The sequence below is a fragment of the Phyllostomus discolor genome, chromosome 12 (assembly GCF_004126475.2).
Source record: "Phyllostomus discolor isolate MPI-MPIP mPhyDis1 chromosome 12, mPhyDis1.pri.v3, whole genome shotgun sequence".
In the NCBI taxonomy this organism is placed as follows: Eukaryota; Metazoa; Chordata; class Mammalia; order Chiroptera; family Phyllostomidae; genus Phyllostomus; species Phyllostomus discolor.
The window spans coordinates 21,752,842-21,776,024 of NC_040914.2; the positions used below are offsets into that span (position 1 = coordinate 21,752,842).

General features: G+C 50.8%; 1 protein-coding gene, 1 long non-coding RNA gene and 1 pseudogene across 2 annotated transcripts in view; 1 reads left to right on the forward strand and 2 right to left on the reverse strand.

Moving 5' to 3' along the window:
• Positions 1-3,933: 3,933 nt before the first annotated feature.
• Positions 3,934-9,516, forward strand: LOC118497748 (annotated as a pseudogene).
• Positions 9,517-12,875: 3,359 nt separating this feature from the next.
• Positions 12,876-23,183, reverse strand: part of LOC114510594 — a 58,059-nt gene continuing 47,751 nt past the window's right edge. Inside the window, exons 7-14 of the mRNA XM_036012864.1 lie at positions 16,278-16,371; positions 15,726-15,926; positions 15,271-15,339; positions 15,064-15,153; positions 14,617-14,901; positions 14,231-14,321; positions 13,814-13,874; positions 12,876-13,180 (exon numbers count right to left, since the gene is read on the reverse strand). Coding sequence (XP_035868757.1) covers positions 13,019-13,180; positions 13,814-13,874; positions 14,231-14,321; positions 14,617-14,901; positions 15,064-15,153; positions 15,271-15,339; positions 15,726-15,926; positions 16,278-16,371 — 1,053 coding nt within the window. The 3' untranslated portion in view covers positions 12,876-13,018. The remainder of the gene's footprint in view (positions 13,181-13,813; positions 13,875-14,230; positions 14,322-14,616; positions 14,902-15,063; positions 15,154-15,270; positions 15,340-15,725; positions 15,927-16,277; positions 16,372-23,183) is intronic.
• LOC118497754 lies at positions 13,141-14,852 on the reverse strand. Its single transcript, XR_004900287.1, has 4 exons — positions 14,617-14,852; positions 14,231-14,321; positions 13,814-13,874; positions 13,141-13,180 (listed from the first exon to the last, which is right to left on the reverse strand). It is a non-coding gene; the product is annotated as an uncharacterized LOC118497754 (long non-coding RNA).

The window sequence follows — 23,183 nt, forward strand, 5'->3', positions numbered from 1 at the left end:
ACTTCCTGATGCCACTTCTGCGAAGTATCTAAAACACTCAGACTCATAGCCGCGGAGAAGAGAGTCGTGGATCCCAGGGCCTGGAGGGAGGGAAAACAGTGAGTGGGTACAAAGTTTCAGAAATGCAAGATGAATACATTGTAGAGATCTGTGCAACACGGTGCTTGCAGTTCACGATGCTGTATTGTGCTCTCAAAGCTTTTGTTAAGCAAGTAGACCTCATGCTACATTTTCTTAAAGCAAACCAGACCCCAGAAGACACGGGGAAACACTGAGAGGCCATAGATATGTTTCTAACCTTCATTATAGTGACGGTTTGAACAGGTGTATGCATATGCCCTGACACATCAAATTTCATTCATTAAATATGTGCTGTTTTTGTATATCCATGATACCTCAATGAATCTGTTCTTAAAAAAGAGATACACCTGTGACCTCATTATCATTCCTACAGTGGAAATCAATCACTACAGACCCCGGTGGGTGGACATAAAGCTCAAACCATCTATTGTAGGTAAAGTATTTAGAACAGTAATTAATTGACACTAAATACACACGCTAACTGGCTTTAGGCAATTAACCAGACCATTTCCCACTAATTACAGAAGTCTCAGAAACGCTTTCACCTGATTGCAATAGCCGCTTGAGGACCAGAAATTGAAGAGTCAATACTGCCATCTAGTGGCTAAAACCACAAGAAGGTGGTCCGTGAAGCCCAGAACACACCCACTCGTTCAGCCTTGGATGGGGGGTGCTGTTACAAAGTTGCATGTCAGGAACCTATGGAGAGAGAGAGAGAGAGAGAGAGAGAGAGAGAGAGAGAGAGAGAGAGAGAGAGGGAGGGAGGGAGGGAGGGAGGGAGAGAGAGAGAGAGAGAGAGAGAGAGAGAGAGAGAGAGAGAGAGAGAGAAGACAGCATGATGAGAGGGTCGTGGTCTCCGGCGCAAAAAGCAGGTAGCAAAGGACAGGGTATGGGCAGGCAGCCAGGACACAGGGTGGCAGCCATGACTCCCGGGTTCCTGTGGCATGTCTGGTGCCCTTTCGGGACTGCGGTGACCCCCTCTGAAAAAGGAGGAAGTGAACAAATCTCCCGAGACAGCCTGGTTGTGGTTGAGAGAGGGTCTGAGGTTCCTCTTCTGCGCACACCGAAACCATCACAGCTACCTCACTTCCTCTTGGCCCTCCTTTTGGCCTTCCTCTTGATTCCTTGAAAGAGGGAACTCAGACAACAGACGAAGCCAGGAAAGGGCTTGGCACGCCCCGTTCCAGAGACGCCGCCGTGCCTGCCGTCCCAGAACAGGGACAAGGCAGGGAAGGATGCCCCCTGGTAGCCACAACCCACCTAGATCAAATCCTGCAGGGTTGACACTCCACGCCCATCCGCCCCCTGAGGGACCCTGGGAAATGTAACTGTGCCTTCAGCTTCGCCAACACCTGGATGATGGAGCTGGGACACGTGTTTCAACTTGAAGGAAGACACAAAATATACTTACTACACGTTTGCTGTTCCTGCATGTGACAGGTATGGAACTGCCTACAGTAAGGACAAGGATGGATGGGATGTGGGGACCCCAATGGAATCTGAATGCTTTAGACGGAATCGTGTTCCCCCAAATCCATATGTTGAAGTGACATGATAGTTATTTCAGAATAATGGAGATTAAAGGAGTTCGTGAAAGTGGCCCCCGAAGATTGATGGCCTTGTAAGAAAAGAAACAGAAAGCAATTTCCTCTTCCTCTTCCCACATGCAAAAAGAAAATAAAAAGGCCACGTGAGGACGGGGAGAAGTCAGCCACCAGCAAGCCAGGAGGTGGGCTCACACCAGCAACCAAATCTGCTGACACACAAAGTTGGACTTCCGACCGTTAAATACGTTTCTGTTGTGTGAAATGCCCAGTCCTTGGTATGAGGTTATGAAATCCTGAGCTGAGTTCCCTGTCAGCCTGCAGAGTCATGCAGGCAGGTCCGTCCAATCCTCCTGTGAGAACCGGGAGACCCCTCACTGCAGACCTTCTGCCCTGTCAGGTACTCGTTCAGGCGGATGCTGAGGGCAGCCCTTGGGGGCCTGTGTGGTGGGAGTTCCTCCTCCCCCGCAACAACTCTATGGGACTCAGTCACTGCTGTCAGTCTAATTGGCTCAATATTAACTGTCCTGAGCTCAGCCCTCACTACAGCCCCCTGGTGGGAATCCTCCCTCCTTGAGGGTATGGCGCTGCCCTGGGTAGGGGCTGTAGACAGAGGGGGGCTCACCTTCTGAGTGTGGTACCTGCTAGTGCCCAGGTGTCTCTGTGTCATCGTGTCACGGTGCCAAGTGTGCATAGGCGGCTGGTGTGTGGGCTTCCCCTGCTCGGGAGATGTGAGAGAGGATGGGGAAGGGGTAGGAGCTAGTCCAGGCCAGCGATGACCTCAGCTTAGCTGGGTCCAGCCCCAGCAGCTCCACCTTATTCCCGGGTTCAGCCTCAGGATGCCAGGAACCCAGACCTTCTGGGCCCTGCTGATGCCAGGACAGGGGTGTGTGGGGCCTCGTCCTGGGGTCCCCAGGCCTAGAGAGGATGAGGCCTTGAAGTAGGGCCTGGGGCCTGTTCAGCACGTGCCTTGAGCCCAGGGTTCTGGGTTCTGGGGATGAGAGACTCTGAGAATTGGGATGAGGCCAAGCCCAGGGCTGGGACGAGAGCAGCTGAAGTCCCCTCCTTGTGCAGCCACTGCTGACCCCTCCACGGGAAGGGTTTGAGAGCTCCCTGAGCTACACCCCACCACAGCCCCGCCAGCAGCCAGCATCTGCCTGTCCATCCCCAGCCCCCAGCCCCCAGCTGCAGCGCAATGAATGCTTGGGGAACAGACAGGCCAATCTCCCACATGGCAATCAGAGAGCTGATGGTAAGGGGGCAGGCAGGTGTCCACACCATCAGAAGCAGCTGTCCTGGGTGGGGCAGGGTGGCCTCCAGCAGGGGTGATGGGGCAGGGGACAGGGAAGTGAGACCTGGAGTCCCCGGGGGGTGTCAGGTCTGGCCAAGCATCCCTGAGCAGGGAGAGAGCAGAACGCTCTTCCCCTCTGGCCTGCAACTCTGTGCTGTCCTGGGCCCACAGCTGGAATCCCCCTTCTTGCCCCCTGAGAGTCCAGGCCACATCCAATCTCCAGTCTGCTCTCTGTGCCCAAGAGCCACCAGTCCATGGAGCCTCTAGTAATTGCCCAGCCATGTCTTACCATCACAACATTCACCAGGCAGGTCCTGTAGGTCGTCTGTCTCTCCCACAGGTGGGGAACACCTGAGGGCATGGATGGGGTCTGCAAGGTCCCCTCTGCCTCCAGCCCCCACACAAGGCACAGGCTCACTCTGTGGTTGTTGAATGAATGAATGAATGAATGCATGAGTAAATGGGTGAATGAATGGATAAGTAAATGAATGAATGGATAAGTAAATGAATGAATGGATGAGTGAATGAATGGATGAGTGAAAGAATGAATGAATAGATGAGTGAATGAGTGAGTGAAGGAGAGAAGGGTTGAGTGAATGAATGAGCAAGGGAATGAATGAATGAGCAAGGGAATGAATGAAAGGAGGAATGAAGGAATGAAATGGCAAGTGAATGGATGAAATGGCAAGTGAATGGATGAATGAATCAATTAGTGAAGGAGAGAAGAATGAATGAGTGAGTGAGTGAATGAGTGAGTGAGTGAATGAATGAATGAGTGGCTGCCTCCTACACTTTACTAAGACTGTTACTTTTCTTTTACACGCTGCATAACCACAGCCCGTGCCTGCCTGCCTCTGGGTACTAGATCAAAGTTTCTTGACCTTGGCACTGCTGAACTTTGGCCTTGTTGTCGGAAGCTGTCCTGTGCAGGATGTGTAGAAATGTCTCCAGACCCTACCCAGTAACTTCCAGTTATGCCCTCCTCCCTAGCTGTGACACTCAAATGTGGCCAGACATTGCCAAACATCCCGAGTGGGCAGGCAGATGTCCCTGATGTGGAACTATGTGTCTAGACAACACTGTGCCTCGCAGGCTGGGAAGCAACCACTTCCCAGTGCAGACTGAGGCACCAGCAGCACCTCAGCCTGGGCAGGAGGACGCAGGCCCCCACCCATCGACTGTCAAGCCTCGGATCTGCAGAGGATCTGCAGAGGCCCCTGCTGTCCCCCTCCTAGGTCAGCATGGGCCTCACCCATCTGGAAGCTGGAGGCCAGAACCCATGTCCCTGGGGTCTCTGGGCCGTGGGGGGGGTCCACCCACTCTTTGCAGAGAGGGGATGAGCTCCAGCTCAGAGCTTCCTCTTCTGCGGATGGGGAGTTGCTGTGTTCCTTCTGAACTTCTGAGAGACTCACTCCCCACAGCCTCCAGTTCACCGCCTTTCTTCTCCTTTCACCCACAGGAGCCCTGAAGCCCCCAGAGATGCTGCCCCTGCTGCTGCCCCTGCTGTGGGCCGGTGAGTGCTGCAGGGAGGTGACAGGGTGGAGGTTGTGGCTGAGCCTTGTTTTCCTGCAGGGTCCCTGGTTCACAGTAGAAGATATGTGGTGAGAGTGCAGGAGTCCCTGATGGTGCAGGAGGGCCTGTGTGCCTTCGTGCCCTGCTCCATTGCCTCTCCCTGGCGATACTAGTCTGACTCTGGTCATGGCTACTGGTACTGGGAAGGGGCCACTTCAGGCCAGGATGCTCCAGTGGCCACAAACAACAGAGATCGTGAAGTGCAGGAGGAGACCAGGGGCAGATTCCTCCTCCTTGGGGATCCCAGGATGGGGGACTGCTCCCTGGACATCAGAGATGCCAGAAGGACGGATGAGGGACTGTACCATTTCCAGGGGGAGAGAGAATATGGTGTATTCTATCCTCACTGATGGAACATGCTCTTCGTAAGTGTCACAGGTAAGGAACAGGCTCCCAGAGAGGCCATGGGGAAGTTCATGGTGGCCCCAGGGCAGGGCTGGGATGGCCTCATCCTGGGAGGGGGTTGGAGGTACAGCATGTTGGGGCTCAGAGGGAGGAGCTGGACTGAAGCCTGAGGCATCTCTCAGGGCCACACCTGGGACCCTCTTTTTGATCCCCTGTCCCCACTTCTCCTCACCAGCCCTCAACCACACACCTGACATCCTCATCCCAGGGACCCTGGAGTGCAACCGCCCCATGAACCTGACCTGCTCTGTGACCTGGGCCTGTGAGCGGGGCACACCCCTGCTCTTCTCCTGGACGTCACCTACTCACCCCTCCCTCGGCCCCTGGACCCATAATCTGTCCTCTGTGCTCACCCTCACCCCACGGCCCCAGGACCACGGCACCAACCTTACCTGTCAGGTGCAGCTCCCTACAGCGGGTGTGACTGTGGAGAGAACCATCCAGCTCAACGTTACCTGTGAGTGCTAGGCCCCATGCTCAGGGCTCTGAGGGGCAGGAGACTCAGAATCCAAGCTCGGGACCCTGGCCACTTTTGTCCTGGAGGCCTGGCTGAGGAGGGGACCCAGAGGACACAGCCCTGTTTGTCTTGCATTGTTGTTGCCTCTGGTGGTGGGGGGATGCCTACATGTGCTTCACCACATTCACCCTCTCGTCCTGTCCCAGGTGCCTCCCAGAGCCCAGCAATCAGTATCAGCCCAAGAGACGGTCCAGGTAGGAAGGAACCTGTTGTGGGCTGCAGGGAGCTCGGCCTCTTCCAAGTCAGGGCAGGGCCAGTGGCTGCATCACCCTGGACTCCTCCCCGATGACCAGGCTCCCCCTTGTGGGTGAACCCAGTGTCCCTCTATTCCTCCTCCCCCTTGGACGCTGTGAGTACCTGCACATTGGGCCCCCTGTTCTGAGTACTCTCCCAGCCCCTGTCAGCTGCACCAGGAGAACAAGGCACCACCCACATGCAGAGCAGTCTCTCAGGGTCCCTGATCCTCCTTCCCCTGATGAGTCAGTCAGCCAGGCTCATGTTTAATTCCCCTCCAATAGTTTAATTTATGTATTTTTAAATTTTTATTTATTTATTTTTATTTTTATTGAATTTATTGAAGTCACATTGGTTAATAATATCATATAGGCTCAGGTGGACAATTCCATAACACATCTTTTGTATACAGTATTTACTAACATCCCATTGTATGGTTGTATCACATTCAGCTTATTTCAGCTTGTCTATTCACCACTATGTAGACATTTGAATGTTTCCACTTTTTGATGGTGAGAACACTGCTATGAATATTGGTTATGCTTTTTTTGTTGGAACATATGATTTTTAGGGCGTATGCCTGGGAGTGGAGTTGCTGGGTCACAGGGTAGTGTCTGTGTGTCACTGTTAGAAGAAACTGCAGACTGACCTCCATGGTGGCAGCTTCATTTCAGGTTCCCAAAAGCAAAGTATAAGTCTTCCCATTTCTCCTCACAATGACCTGCATTGTTATTCTCCTTGAAAAATATTATATAGGTCATGAGTGGGGATGAAGGGCTGTTTCACCATGACTTTGATTTGCATTTGTGTGTAATAATAATAAAGCCACTTATTTTCTTGTGGAGTTACTGTCCATTTGTATTCATCTCTGAAGAAATTTTAAAAATATCTGTTGCCCATATTTTGCAAGATTTTGTTTATTTATTTTTAGAGAGAAGGCAAGAGAGGGAGAAAAAGGGAGAGGCACATCAATGTGTGGTTGACTGTCATGTAGCCCCCATTTGGGACCTGGCTCACAACCCAGGCATGTGCCCTGACTGGGAATCGAAATGGTGACCCTTTGGTCTACAGCCTGCACTCATGGATCTGCAGAGCATTATGCTAAATGAAATAAGCCAGGTTCTGAAAGACAAAAACCATATGATCTCTTCTATAAGTGGAACCTAATCAGCAAAACAAACAAACAAGCAAAATAGAACCAGAGACAATAAAATAAAAAAATGATCTGACATGCCAGAGGGGAAGAAGGAAGGGGATAATGGGGGAAAAAGGGGGATAGGTCATCAAGGAACATGTGTAAAGGACCCATGGACAAGGCCAGGATGGTGGGATTGAGGTGGGAGTGGTGGCAGGAAAATGGAGACAACTGTACTCTAACAACAATAATAATAAAAAAGAATGATTTCTTTTGTTAAAGATTTATTTTAGTTTTTAAATTGCTGTTCAATTAGAGAACTCCCCATTTCCCCCTATCACTATCTCCTGCCCTGCCCACCCCCCCTCTCCCACAACCCTGCCCCTGTTGTCCTTGTCCATGGGTCCTTTATATATGTTCCTTGACTTGACCCTTCCCCTTCTTTCCCCCATTATTTCCTTCCTCCCTCACCTCTGGTCACTGTCAGATTGTTTTTTTATTTCCATGTCTCTGATTCTATTTTGCTTGCTTGTTTGTTTTGCTCATTAGGTTCCACTTATAGGTGAGATCATATGGTATTTGTCTTTCACTACCTGGCTTATTTCACTTAGCACAGTGCTCTCCAGTTCCATCCATGCTGTTACAAAGGGTAGGACTTCTTTCTTTCTGCTGTGTATTTCATTGTGTAAATGTCCTACAGTGTTTTGATCAACTCATTTACTGATGGGCATTTAGGCTGTTTCCAGCACTTGACTATTGTAAATAATAGAACATTGCTATGAACATTGGGGTGCATAGTTTCTTTTGAATTGGTGTTTCAGAATTCTTACACTATAATCCCAGCAGTGGAATTACTGGGTCAAAAGGCAGTTCCATTTTTAGTTTTTTTGAGGAAATTCCATACTGTTTTCCACAGTGGCTGCACCAGTCTCCACTCCCACCAACAGTGCACAAGGGTTCCCTTTTCTCCACATCCTTGCCAGCACTGTTGTTTGTTGATTTGTTTATGATCACCAGTCTGACCAGTGTGAAGTGGTATAGGATTTATTTTCTACATTGATTGTACAGAAATAGGATGGGAGAAACAGAGAGAGAGAAACACCTATTTATTGTTTTACTTATTTATGGATTCATTGGTTACTTCTTGCATGTGCCCTGACCAGGGATCAAATGCACAACTTTGACAAATCTGGATGATGCGTTAACCTTTTGAGCTGCTAGCCAGGACTGTAAGTGTTCTCTATATATGCTGAATGATAAGCCTCAATGGATCTAAGAATAGCAAATATTTCTCCCATTAAATAGGTTGGCTTTTCACCTTCTCCATGCTATTAATTTATTTACAGAATGTATTATTTTGATAAATTTCATATTAGGCCTTTTACTTTCAATCCAACTGCAGGGGGTCAGGATAGGTTCAAGGGTAAAGGCACCGGTAGTCTTGAGTATATTGATGCAGGAAGGCCTGGAGGACGACCTCCAGGTTCCCAGTGGAGCTGAAGGACACAGGATTGCCATTGAGCTGGTGACTCCCTCCTTGTCTCTCTTTCCTGCAGGAAAATCAGGGTCTGGGCCAGGGGTGGTGCTGGTGGCCATTGTGGTAGCAGCTGCCAAGACCCTGTTCCTCTTCCTCTGCCTCATCATCCTCACGTGAGCTCTGCCCCAGGGGAAGGGGGGGAGGGCAGGGGAGGGATGAGGAGGGGAGGAGTCCTGTGGCTCTGTCCAGAACAAGGGCTGGGGACCCCAACAAATCGGGTGAAGTGCTGGCAGGAGGTGAAGGGGTGGTGGGTGAGGACCTAACATGAACAGCCTTCGTGAGTGTCCAGGATGGGAGGAACCTTCAGTGCTCAAGATAATCTGTGGGGCCAGATCTGCCATCCCCAAACTTAGTCTCCCTCTTGTCCCTTGAGAAGGAAACAGGGGGTTGGGTCTGCTGCCCACTGCACCCTGATCCAGCCAGACTGAAAAACCCTGGTCCCTTCTCTCAGAGTCAGGTACCACAGAAGGAAGGTGATGAGGCCCACAAGGGGCATGAGAGATGCCAACACAGAATCCAGTTAATGCCTCAGATGAGTGACCCAGGAATATCACTACCCAATATTCCACTGACACTGCCTCCAGGATGGCCCTGGGATTGCTCTGCCAAGCATAGTTACAGATGAGCTGCCATCTTCCTCCCCAAACTCATTACTTTACAGGATCTTAGTCATGCAGATGACACAGTGCCTTCCTTTCTTTGTTCATGATTCAATATGTCACTAAGTGTGTCTACCTTTCCTCCTTATCACAGCTCAGCTCGGTGCCCATCTCCTCCCCATCCTGACCCAGGTTGTTCCTGGGGCCTCATCTCTTCCTGGGTCTCTGAATCCATCAATGTCCTGCTTCCACCTCGGTCCTCAACCCAGGTCTCCCGACTGTGTTTGCACATGCCTGAAGTCCAGGTTCTGCATCGTTTGATCAGAGACGTTTCCTCTCTGTGACTGGGAACGAGGGACAAACTCTACAGGCTGGATTTAGGGCTGGCATGGCCTGTGCCCTTCTGGACTCTCCCCTGGATTCCACCCTCTTCCAGAATCTCATACCATCTCCACACCCAGCTGGGCCAGGGCCTTTGTGACTCTGAGATTTTGCATGTGTAGTTCCTTCTGCAGAAATGCTCTTCCCTTCAGATTCTTATATATTCACATGTGTGTGTAATTCTTATGTTGTTTTGAACAAAATAATAGTTATTTGTTTATTTATGCTCCCTGTAGTAGTAGGACTGAACCCCTACTGTGTGCACTCTTGTAGACACTGTGGATACAACTGTGAACCCAGCACCAAAATCCATGTCATCCAGAAGCTGTCATTCTTGAGACAAGAGGATAGAATTTAACTGACTGAAGATACTACAGCACTGAGCCACAGAAGGGAGATCCGTGTTTCAGGGACCAGAGAGGGGTTTTGAGAGGGATGTTCATTCTGAGAAGCTACCTCATGACCACAGGGGGACATCAGTGAGAGCGCTGGCATGAATGATGGACATGAGGAAGTGGTTAGGACTAGAGATGGGGGAACATGTGACAGTGGAAGTGGGTGGCAGTGGTGGGGGAGGACAGGCTCTGGTGGCCCACAGAGAAGAGAAGACACAAGAAAACACATGGTCACTGGGTCTCAGTGGTTGGTGGGAAAGGTGTGAAGGTGTGATTGGAGCAGGATGAGCAGAGAACTGGAGGAGGGGATATGGGATCCCAGAGTCCAGGAAACCCTTGAAAAGTTTGTCTGCAAAGAGAAACAGAGGAGTGAATGTGGTGAATGAGGTCTTTTCTCAGTTCCTTCTCTGCTTTTTCCCAGAGGTGCCCTGTGAATTCCCACCTGTGTTGCTTTCCTGAGGCCATCCAAACAAGTTACCACACAGTCAGTGCCTTTTTTTTGACAAGTTTTATTCTCTTGGTTCTTGGGGACAGAAGTTCATGCAGGAAGTAAAATACCTTCTCATTCTGCCCTTCTAAGGTCTGGACTGAGACTCATGGAACAGAGAAAGACTAGATGCCACATCTTGGGGTCCCATGTCCTGAACCCAGTGATGAGAAATGAGTTCTGATGTGTGGAAATCCAGTGGTTGGTGGGACTCACACTCTCAGAGACTCAAGGGGAGAGTCCATCTTTGTAATTCCCATAGACTGGGGCTCTTGGCCAGCCTTGATTGGTGTCTGGGTCACTGCAGCCTGTCGCCTGGGCACACTGCCTCATCCTGCTCTGTGTGCAGAAAGTCAACTGCTGTGTCTCTCTCAGAGGACATGTGTTACTACATTCAGGAACCATACCTAACAAGGGAGAATCCTCTCCTGGTCAATATTCTCACCTCCATCCCATCTGCAAAGACCATTTTCCTCATCAGGTAACATTTGCACGTACCAGGCTCTCTTTGGGTGGCCAATATTCACCCTCTGCACTGCCCATGTGACCTGCTGCCCCCCATGAATGTCCACATCCTGTCTCCAGACCTAGTTTGCTCTGTACTTCCATGTCCCAATACATTTCAGGGTCACCTCATGAGGGGCACAGGTTTTTGCAAACAGGAGGTTGTTGTTCTATAAAGGACACCATTAAGAGAGTTAAAGGAAAAGTTACAGACTTGGAGAAATATACCTGCAAATATAGACTTTATGAATGTCTTGTATCCAGAATATACCCCAAATTCTCAAACAAACCAATGAACAAAAAACCAGCTCAGCTGTAGAAAAAAAAGTCACTAAACAACAACAACAACAAAAGAAACAACCATACTTAAAATTTGGTCAATTATTTGACTAGACATTTCTATAAAGACACACAAATGGTCAATAAATACATGAAACTATCCTTGACATTATTAACACTAGATCATTTAATTTAAACCACACACAGGGGTTCCACCATGATTCTGTAAGTTTGCTGTTATCAACAAACTGAAAAACAGAAAATATCAACAGTTGGAGTAGATATTAAAATTCTATGCAGCAGAAAGAAAGAAGAAGCTCCTACCCTTTGTGACAGCATGGATGCAACTGGAAAGCATTATGCTAAGCAAAATAAGCCAGGCAGTGAAAGATAAATACCAATGATCTCATCTTTAACAGGAACCTAAACAACAAAACAAAGAAACAAGCAAAATCTAACCAAAGACATTGAAATAGAGAACAGGCTGACATTGAAATAGAGAATAGGCTGACAGTGCTCAGAGGGGAGAGGGAAAGGGGTAAGGGATTACAGGAACAAGTGTAAGGACACATGGATAAAAAACTAGGGGCAGGTGGAAATGGGAGGGAGAAAGGGAGGACTGGGTGGGTGGGCTGCGCTGGGAGTAAAAGATAGAAAATTGTATTTCAACAATAATTAAAATAAATTAAAAAAATGTTTAAAAAATGGAACTCGTTTGCCTTGTTCTATGTTATAAAACTGTGCATCTGCCTTGGAAAACAGTATTGTACTTCCTCAGCTTATTAGATTTAAAAAAATCCTGCACTTATATTGTTAGAAAATGCACAGCATGTGAACAGGAAACATGGTAAACTGACCAGTGACCGCAGCTCTAAAACTGCCTTCCTCTGTTGGGAGGAAGGGAGGTCTCTGGTGGGGACTTTCTCAGGGACATGGAGCAGGTCCACAGGTCCCCTCTTGTCTTGTCTTCAGCCAACTGACACTTAGATGCTCACTGAGTGCTTGTGAATGAATGAATGCATGAGTGAGTGAGTGAATGAATGATTTAGTGAGCACTGCCTTCTCACAGGGACCCTTACTACCCTTCTCCCCCACTCTCACAGGAACATTACGAGTCCTACCCCCTGTGGGACCCAGCACAGCTCCCAGATGAGGCTCTGACTCCTGTTCATGCAGGAGTTAATCAGCCTCTCCAGTGGGGGGCCCTGTGCCCTCTGTTTCTCAGAGTTTAATGGAGGCAGATACAGTGTGTAACCGGGATCACAGTGTCTGTCTTTCTGTGATTGGATCTTTTTATCACTCAGTGATATGTTCTCAACACCTGGTATTTTTTATATTCTTTTTATTATTTTTGACAGTGTGGAGGCAGAGCACTGCAGTTTCTATTTGCAGTTCCCTGATTGCTGCTGAAGCCTGCAGCCTTCCTCTGTGCTTGTTGGCCCTTGGAACATCCCATTTTTTCTCTCAGGTTGTCTGCCTTTTCCTCACTGATTTTTGGAAGATCTTTACAGAGTCTTTATTGACTTTGGATGAACCCTTTGTCACATACATGTATTGGGAAATATCTTCTCCTGCCAAGGAGTTACATTTAGAAATAGAAATATTTTAAAATATACAAGCTCCCCTTCACCCAATGAAGATAACACATGTTCTTAAAAATCATCAACCAAGCAGAAGATAGAGGTAGAGACAAAAGTGACCTCTCGCTCTGACCTGAGGTGAACTTAGTACACAACAATGTCCTTAATGCCAATGGTGCATGTTTTCTCACTTAACAATGTAGGTAATCAAATTATCCCCCACGTTACAGAGCAGGAAACTGAGGCACACAGAGGTAAAGTGACTTGCCTGCTGGAACACCCTCAGGAAGTAGCTGAGCCTGGATTTGAACCCAGGAATCTCTGCCACTTCAGCCACTCCAAGGAACTTCATGTTTCCATTCATGACCTTTGGCTCAGAGGGCTGTTAGCTGTTTAAGAATCGGACCCTGACACACCTTTCTTTTTGGAGATGCTTTTTCTGGGCTCCAGCCAGCTCCTGCAGGTGGGGTTGTGCCATCATTTCCAGATCTTGACCTCAGAGTACGGGGTCTCCTGGGCCTGAGGGTTGTGTGGTTTCATGTTGTGGAAACTGAGAGCAGCGTAGTGGAGCTCATTCTCTGAGGGGGAGGCTGCTGGCACTGGGGGCAGGTGGTGGGAGGAGGGTGCCTTCAGGTGACCCTGAGTAGGAGGACAGAGAGGCATCCAACCTGGCCTTTGGGGTCTGAAGATGGGCACTTGGGGCTTGGGAGGTCTTACTCACTTGTCCATTTCACACCCATTTCCTGAGGATTCACTCACTCACTCTATCGCTCATTCACTCATTTACCCCTTTGTACCATTAACAAATTTTAATCATAAAAGCTTGTTCATGTTACTAATCTCACGTAATCCTAATGACCTCTCTCCATGGATATGACTGTTATCCCATTTTACAGATAGGAAAGCTGGTCTCATGTTCCTTCCTACTGTTTGGATACCACTCCCAGGAAGTTGTAAGTTATAAACATTGTTTGTATCAAGTTTCTGTTGGGCTTGCTGATGTTAATGATGGGAGCACAACAGCTGTGTGGGGAATAATCCGGAAGGGGAGATAGAGCCAGGGACCCCAGGAAGTGGTTGGGGGCTTGGCAGAAAAGGAAGCAAAGGACAGGATTTGGCCAATGACAGGCTCTGGGGGATGCGGGAGAGGACAGTTCTCAGATCTGAGAGGCTGTGCCAGGAAACCTGGGGGAGGGCCAAGTTTGGGGGCAGAGGAGGAACACCTGTGTTCACCACAGGGACACTGGGTGGAATGTGGCCCCTGCCACTCACCTGGGAGATGCCTTCCTGGCTCTCTGCCTTCTCTGCCCATTTCTTCCTGCAGATCCTCAGTCTGAAGAGAGAGACAGGGCCTTTCAGCCCAGCTGGCTCACACCTGGGGGCCTGGCCTGGCAGGGCTCACAGAGGCAGGTGTGGAGGCTGCTGCCTGGCTGCAGGGACCAGGACAGGAACACACGTCCCTCCTCCCAGACAGCTGCAGCCAGGTGTTGGGAACACAGTGCACCTGGCCAAGGTGCCAGGAGGCTGACTTCTTGTGTTTGCCTTAACTTGTGGCACCTCTTCCAAAATTTATCACCTAGTCACAACTCTGAGCTTTCAAGTTTGGAAATTCTTTGTGTCCTTGCCCCCACATACCACCATCTCCACCTCCTGAGGCCTTTGCCCAGGCTGGGGCCACCCCCCACTCACATGATGAGGCTCAGGAAGACAGCCAGCAGGGCTGTGGCACCAGCTCCCCCAAGAGCCCCCTGAATCACTCCTGTCCCATATCCTGGTCTCCCTACAGAGACGAGACACCTGGGGTGAGCTCTTCTTTTCCTAAGCAGGTATCTGAGCACCAGCCTTCTTGAATCCATGCTGAGGAGTGTGCCCACTCCCATCCAAGACTCCTTTGTCCCCCACCCTTCATGTGACTGCAGCCTCCAGGTCCCCTAGCCCCTCCCCAGACAATGTCTCAGGGGCCCAGACTGCAGTGCCCCTTTGCCTAGAGTCAGGCAACTTTCTCTCCCACTTAGTGTCTTCTAGAGTCCAGAGCTGTGTGCCCCCTCCCTGGGCTTCCCCCCCTCACACCTGACCTGGCAGCAGCAGGACAGTCACTGTCTCTTTCCCGTGAGCGTTGTGGGCCTCATATGCCAGCCTGAGGTTGGACGCAAGCTCCCCATGGATGCTCAGGGAGCTGTTGACCCAGGGCTCTGCTGAGTGGAAGGTGACTGTGTGGGAGGCATTGCTGTGGTTCCTCTCCAGCAGGGCCTCCCCCAGCCACCAGTGCAGGGAGGGGGCTGGCTGGGCTCGGGAGGAGCACCTGCAATGGAGACCCTCGTCCTCCCAGGAGCAGGAGGGTCCCTGCAGCTGTGGGGGGTCTGTGGGGAGAAACAGGGAAGGAATCAGGGGAGTCTCTCTTCTCCCCATGACCCCAGGGCACTCCTGGCACAGGTGTGCTCCTACTCACTTTCACATGAGGGTCAGTGGGGCCCCCAACTGCTTCCACCCTCAGGGACCCAGTGTTCTGACTGGGTACTCACAGGTCACATTGAGCTGGATGGTCTTTTCCCTGATCTGACCACCTGGCAAGGCCACCTGACAGGTGAGATTGGTGCCGTGGTGCTGGGGCCCTGGTGTGAGGGTGAGCACTGATGAGTTGGGAGTACCAGCACCCAGGGGTGCGAGGTTGGCCCCCATCCAGGAAAAGATGGGTGGTGTCTCTCTGTCACAGGCCCATGACACTGTACAGGTAACATTGTTGGGGTGTCCAGATTCCAGGGTCCCCTGGATGTGGATGTCAGGTGTTGGTGTATGAACTGTGGGGGAGAGAGACCCAGGCCCTGGAGGAGGGGTCCCTGAGTGTGCACCAAACTGCAGCCTCTGTGCCAGGCCAGCCCCAGGGTCCAGTCCCTATTAGTCCCCCTGAGTCCTTCCCAAGATGAGGAGAATCAGGTTCCTTCCCAGCCCAGGAGACCTCAGGACCCAGCCATGTGTCTTCACCTTGATCCCATTTCTTACCTGTCACATGTACAGACAGCATGTTTTTTTTTGTAATTCTCTTTCACATAGGACCCTCGCTCCACCCTAAAGAAGTATCTCCCTGTGTCCCTTTTCTGTGCATCTCTGATATGCAGGGGGCAGTTGTAGGTCCTGGGGTCCCCAACAAGGATGAATCGGCTCCTGGTCTCATCCCTCACTTTACGACTGGAGTTGTTTGTGGCCATAGGAGCATCCTCGCCTGACTTGGCCCCTCCCAGGAACCAGTAACCATAAGCTAGGGCGGTCTCAGTCCAGCCTATCTTGGGGTAGGACACAGTGCAGGGCATGGAGACGCACTGGCCCTCCTGCACAGTCACAGACCCCTGCACTTGCAGCCGGAATCCTTGATCCTCAGCCAGGGACCCTGCAGGGAAAAACCACTCAGCCACAGCCTCCACCGCAGCCCACACACTCTGCCCTGAGGCACTCACCTGCCCACAGCAGGGCCAGCAGCAGCAGCAGCAGCAGCAGCAGCAGCAGCATCTCTGGGGTAAGTGTCAGGGTCTCAGTGTCACAGGGTTGAGAGGAAGCCCTAACAGGAAGCCCGGGGGAAGAGAGAAAGGTGATGATCAGGGTGGAGGAAGTGGGCAGCCCATGTGGTGGAGCTGGCCCGACCCTTGGAAAATATGTTCTTCCACTGCTCAGATAGGGTCCCTTTGAGAGCCCCATGTGCTGAGGAGGACCCAGCCCAACAATCCCAGCTCCCTGTCCTCACCTGCCCCTTTGGCACTACTGTCCACACAGTAAAGCAGGCACAGTTTCTGTATAATACGCAGGATCAGTCCCCTGGGACTGGGACTCAGGAGGGGCTGACGGGGGACATTGAGGCATGAAATGTGACATAGTCCTCCAGGTGAGACAGGTGGTGATGGATAAGGGAATGAACACACAGCCCACTAGAGCATCTACTCCCTCAAGGGCGTGGAGTCAAAGTGGAGACTGTGGCAGCTTTTGTCCCTGTCCCTGAGAGTGACCCCCACACCCAAGGAGTCAGAGGGGCCCTAGGCCATGCCAGGTCCCAGTGGTCCAGAGTGTGTTGGTGGGAGCACAGGCCAGGGTGTATAGGAAACCCAGTTGCTCTGGGCAGTCGACAGTGAGCTCCCAGATGAGAGTGGCCAAAGAGAACATGATCAGGCCTCAGAGGAGGACACCAGCCTATGACCCTTGAGGTCTGCAGCTTGCTGGCCTGCTTGGACCCCCCTGCCCAGGCATCCCTGGTGTTGATTCAGAGCAAGATGGCAGCACAGTGTGCCTTTGGAGTCAGGTGGGCCTGGCTTTTCTGCCCTTTAAGCCTCACTTTCCTCATCTGTCACAGGGAGGCATCACAGTGCCCAACCCTCATCTTCTGTGGGAGAACCCTAGGTAAGTGCAGGTGCTAGCCCTGCCTGATCCTCATTGGTCACTCTGAGTCCAGCCCTCGGTAGACATCCCCTGATGGCCAGCTTGGCCCTTGGCTTCATCAGTGGAGGCCTCCAGGGTGGGGTCAAGGGTGCAGGCTGTGCAGCCAGACGGCCCCGGGCTTCAGCCTGGCTCCTCCATGCTCACTGTGCTGCCTCGGGAAAGGCCTCACTGCCTGTGCACAATCGGACACGCAGGTTCAGGAGGTGCTGTGGGATGAACTCTGTCACCCCAAAAATACATCTGTTCATGTCGTGCCCCCCTCTACTGCTGCATGTGACTATTGGTAATCGGGTTTTTAGGGTGATCAAGGTAGAATGAGGTCATTAGGGTAGACCCTCATCCAATAGGACTGGTGTCCTTATAAGGAGAGTGTAGGGCACAGACACGCACAGAGGAGAGACCACAGGGGAAGAACCGAGTGCAGACCAAGCAGAGAGGCCTCAGAGGGGACCACTCCTACCAACACCTTGTTGTTGAACTTCGGGTCTCCAGAACTGTGAGACTATGAATTGCTGTGGTTTATGCCCCTAGTGGCGGCCCAGTGTTATGACAGCCGAAGCCAGGGAATTCAGAGGGTTGCCAAGAAGATCCAGCTGTTCCTACAAGAAAAGCGTGGGGAGTGGCCTGGCTTGGCCCACAGTGGATACTGTCCACAAGGGGCAGGTCCATAGGACGGGGCCGCTCTGTGGGTACGAGGAGAAGAGGGAAGGGAAAGAGTTGGTAAGAGGAGGAAATCCTGCGAGGTAACCGCTCTGCTCCTCCACGACCAGCTCTGCACTCTGTAGGGCTGCAGCTTCAGCCAGGCCACCCTGCTCCTCCTCTCCCCAGGGCAGTACCAGCCCCGTGGGCTCTGCTCAAGCTGCTCCCTCTGCTGGAGAGTCCTATCACTGCACCTGCACCCGGGGTACCTGCCTCTCATCTTTGGAGCAGGGTGTTCTCGAGGGGATGGGTTGAAGTGAGGCAGACCCTGGTGGACCTGGATGGGAGCCAGGGACAGAGTCGCAGCCTGGCTGGTCAGGGCTGACACAAGGGGAGGGTGCGGTGGGGGAACCTGAGGAGGAAGAGAGGGTGGGCCTGGGTGATGGCACAGGAGAGCTGGTGGGTGGAAAGGAAGCAGGGTTGTATGTGAGGCAAATCACCCCATTTCAGAGAGCAGGATCAGAGCCAGAGATGCTGGTGGGGCAGAGAGGGGGTCCCGCTGTATCCCACTTGTTTCAGTCAGTCCTTCAGCGTCTCTGCTCCAGCATCCAAGGGAATCCACCTCCTCCCCTCCCCCATTCTCTCCTCCATATCTCCCCTGCCCCTCCCCCTCACCTCCACTTTCTCCACCTCCCCTTTTCTGTTTCCCCTTCCAAATTTCTGTTCTCCTCCTGCTTCTTCACCACCACCACCCCAACTACTTTCAGGTGAGTCCACTTCACTTCCCACCTGTCCTGGCTTCAGGTCTCAGTCTTTCCAAAAGTGCAGAGATGTTTCCAATTTCCCTGCCCACCTCACAGTGCTTGGTCTGAATGTGGACACAAATGTAGTTCCCTCACAGACCAATAGGGGGGGTGATGAGGCTGAAGGGACTGCCTGGCCACAGCTCAGGGACCAAGAGTGTGGTGACATCAGATGGCAGAGGGCGGCTTCTGAGACTGACAGGGAATGTCAGTGGAATGGCAGAGAGGAACCTGGGGTCATGAGCATCCCAGAACTTCCCTCCTGCTGGGATGTTGGGTCTGGTTGGCTTGACCATCAGGCCTGAATCTTTCCCTGCAAAGCTGGCTGTGTTGAGGACCCAGGGGGTGAGACCTGTTGTGTGTGTGTGTTCTTTAGAAGTGTTGCACGTTTGTGGCATGTCTGTCTGTACTTTAGTGTGTGTATGTGTGTATATGCGTGTCCCTTACTTCTATGTGTACATGTATGTACATGTGTGTCCCTGATCTCAGTATGTATGTGTGTATATGTGTGTCTGTGGTCTCTGTGTGTATTGTGTGCACATATCTGAGTGGTGGGTGTGACTGTGAGGCACCTGTGGTGAGTGTGCATTCATGCACACTGAGAACTCAGCTTCTCAAACATGACATCCACAGACAACACCATGCAGAATGTAATCCATCCCACATTTTCTATATAAATTTCCTGCTTTGTTTTCCTGCAAACTCCTCAACACCAATGTATATAACATATAAATCTACTTTCTCCACTTCCTGTGACTCTTTAACTCTGGGGCTCAGGCCAGCCCAGGGGAGAGCTGGGAGTCTGGGGTGGTTGAGACCACCTGGGAAGTGACCAGAAGGCTGCAGACAGAAATGTGTGAAACGCAGAAAAAGGGAAAGCCTGGCCTGGATTGTAAGAGTTACAATCAGCTTGGGTGGGGAAAGATAGAAAGCATGCATGAAGTTATTCAGCGGCTGGGGGACAGGTAAAAAGCTAAAAGGAAACGTGATTTCTCCTAAGGTCTTGGAACAGCTGTCAAGTGTCAGAAGGACCCCACTTTGAGTGGTGAATGCTCTCTTCCATTGATGCTCTGAGTCTGGCTTCGTTATTCCCATCTAATGAGTTAGCACAGCGTCCAGTACATAGCTGGCATCCCTACAGGGTAAGTGGTCATGTCTGATGAAGGCAGCACCCCGGAGATCCCGACACCCATGACCAGCATTACTGACCTGCGAGGTGACCAGCCCCTCACCAAGCCCCTCTCACTCTGCCCTGGGCCTGATAGATGGTTGGCCTCCAGGGGGCACTCAATCCACCAGGAGACACTGAATCCCTGGGAGATTCAGGCAGGGCTGCTGCTGCTGTCCACGGTGCTGAAACCGCACCCCAGGCGAACTCGGGTACCTGCCACCCAACTCTGCAGAAGGGTCTGACCCCAGAGACTTATGTCCCAGTTTGGGGTCAGGAGGGGAAAGGTATGCAGGTGGATGGAACTGGAGGAGGGGAGCAAAAATCAGGTGTCGTCAGGCTGGGCTCATCTCTCTGCTCTATCTCTTCCCTCTCCTGTTCACTCTCTGGCTTTGGCCATCCTGAGGATAATGTCTGTCTGTCCTACCTGGCTGAACCACAGGCAGGAGGATTTGTTTGCTAAGGCTCTCTGTTTACCGTCCTCTGGATGACTCCTAAGTAACTCTCTTCATGACAGCTGCACCAGAACAAACAAAACCAACACAAGAGGTCTAAAAGTGAGAGGCTAGCCCTCCCAACTGACAAAAGAGAAAAGTGAGGGTCAGGGTCAGGGATACTGGATACTATGCTGGAGCCTTTCTCCAGTCCTGCCCACCCACCCTGTGCTTCTGGGCAGGAGGGGATACTCTCAGGCCTGATGGGAAAAGTAGGCACTTCCTGGCTCCCACTGACCCCTCTTGCTGGACTCGCTGCTACTATCAGAGGGACCTGGAGAGGGAGGTGCCTACCTGGCTGCCTTATGATTCTCAGTTGGCATTTGGGAGACAGCAGGTTGAGTGTCTGTCCTCTGTTGGATGCGGGCACTGAGGGGCCCTGCTGCTGCATTGTCCCTTGTGTCCTGTGCTCCAAATCAATTTACCTTCTTCTTATCTCCAGAAGTTTTTGATGGCCTTTTGCATGAGTCACAGGGTGTATTGCTGTGCGTGGAGGGTAGAAGTAAGGAGCAAGGGTTGACACTATTGTCTCTGGATTGGAGGTCTACCTATCAATTGTTAATGTTTCAACAACAGGGTGATGTGCATCACCCTGCCTGACACTCTCATGAACAGAAGTCTGACTCAGCTGTTCCTTCTGGGTGCTGGGCTGTGGGGTTTAGGGATTGGGTGTTGTTTTACACTATACTTGCCCTTAGGGGTCACTTTATGACTGTATGGTGCAGCTTCTTTCCTGTCATGGTTTTGGTGCTGCAGGGAAATTATGAGCTGTTTTTGTTTAAACTGATTTTAAGTTCCAATATGAGTTATCTTGCCCTGGCCAGCATGGCTCAGTTGGCTGAGGCATCATCCTATAGACTGAAATATTGTGGGTTTGATTTCTCTGGTCAGGGCACATTCCCAGGTGGCAAATTCCATCCCTGCTTGGGATGGGAAGGGCAACAATCAATTTCTCTATCATCTATCTGTCTGTCTATCTATCTACTTCTCTGTTTCTATCTCTCTTCCCAAAGCAATAATAAAAAAAATGTCCCCAGGTGAGGATAGAAAATAATGAACAAATGTCTGGGTTTTCAGGAGGAAGATTACAGAATACTGCTTCCCTGCATCATCTCAGTGAAGACATGTAATTCTGAAGGAGAAGAAGGTGTTACCCAGAGGATGGCATGGTGATGGGCATTCCTGGAGAAGGGACGTGGATTCTCAAAGACAGGGAAGAACCCATCAGGACAAGGGTTCTAGGAGACTGGCTTGAGTGATTGACAGCTTAGGATATGGTGACAGGGAAGTGAGCCAGGTGAGATTAAAAATCACTTGAAACAGAGGGGAGAACACTATAACAAGGGGGCTGCTTGCATTTGCCAATAAAATGTGAAACAGCGATATTAACTTATTTCCAGATTGTCTATGGTGGTGCTTGTCCTGCAAACAGAAGTGCATCATTGAAACAGAGACCATGCAGCTTGCAAAGCCTAAAAGTTTGCTCTCTGTTCTCTCACAACATTTTTTGCTGACTCCAGACCTAGAACAACAAGTTGAAGCCTTGTAAAGTGTTCTTCTGGGCTGAGGAGATAGAGCTGTATTTTATATCTGGTTAGCTCTGAGTTTTAGGAAATTCTATAAATGTCAATACATGGTTCTGCCCACAGCAGGACTAGTGGCAGGCAGGCAGGATGGAAAGTGAAGATTCTGCAGTGGGGAGAGATGATGGGAAGAAACCCACAGCAGGGATTTGAGTAGAGAGCGAGGCTGACATGTTGCAGATGTGGTGTCTGGGCCAGGACAGACACCCAGCCTCCAAGTGAAATGTCACTCACTCTCACAGTGCACCAGGACATCTGCTGGGTGTTCTGCACATGGACTTTTATTCAGTCCTCAAGGAACTCTGTGAGGTGGAGCTTCTTACACCTGATCACAAAGCAGGGAATGGAGACATAGAGGGGTAAGGTGGCTCACAGGCTGTCATATTCATAATAAATGGAAGAGCATGAACTTGATCTCAGGTCCCTGTGATTGCAGTGCCTAAGACAGTTTCAACACAGCAGGAAATGAATGTACAATGGTTTGTGCACTCCTTGCCCATAGGGACATTAAGTCCCCAAGAATGAGCCTTCCCACATGGACACGGTTGCTTCCTACTAGGTCCTCATCTCTGTGTATGTTGTGTGGGTTCTCTTCTGAGAAGGATTCATTTCTGAAATCTGATGGAAGCATAATACACCTCTGGCTCTGTTTCCAAGGTCAGTCTGGTCCCTGTAGAGTGTGTAGGGTCTTCAGGGCTGTCTGACCGCCCAGGCTTCGTCTGGCGACCCTGTGGGGAGAGAAAAGAATGGGGTCAGAGCAGGGAGGCAATGGGGTGGCAGGGTCCCCTGAAGAGGATTTGATTGTGACAGGACCTTTGTTAATTCTTCTATTCTTTTATTAAATACCTGTTTTTAACCTTTACCTGGGGATATGTTTATTGGTGTGTGTGTGTGTGTGTGTGTGTGAGAGAGAGAGAGAAACATTGATGTGTGAGAGAACATCAATAGGTTGCCTCCTGTACATGCTCTGACCAAGGATCGAACCCACAACCTAGGTATGTGCCCTGAGCAGGGATTGAACTCTCAAACTTTTCATGTATGGGATGATATTCCAATCAACAGAGCCACCCCACCAGGGCTATTAAATATTTCTGAAGGTCCCATGTCTTCAGTTATCCAACAAACATGCCTCTTATAGGTTGCTACCAATTCTACTCAACACTCACACAGACTGTGGAAAATACAATTATTTTTACAAAGACAGAAACTAAGTCTCAAAGAAGTTAGGTGCCTCTCAAGGCCACATGTCTATGGTTTGGGAACACAACCCCTGGGCTCTCGGGGGTCTCCCATGTGCCAGGCACGGGATACAGTGGAAGGGGTTTATGAAAATCTACTTCTCTTTCTGTGTGTCTCTCCTTTGCTGTTACACCGAGCAATTCTCTGATACCAGCTGAGTGTTCTACAACAGGGCTGAACTCTGACACTGTCTACTTGAAGTCTGTCCAATCCCACACATCAGGGGCTCCATCCCACAAGATCCACCCCCTCACTGCCATGTCAGATGCCAATCACAAGGCCAGATTGTCACTC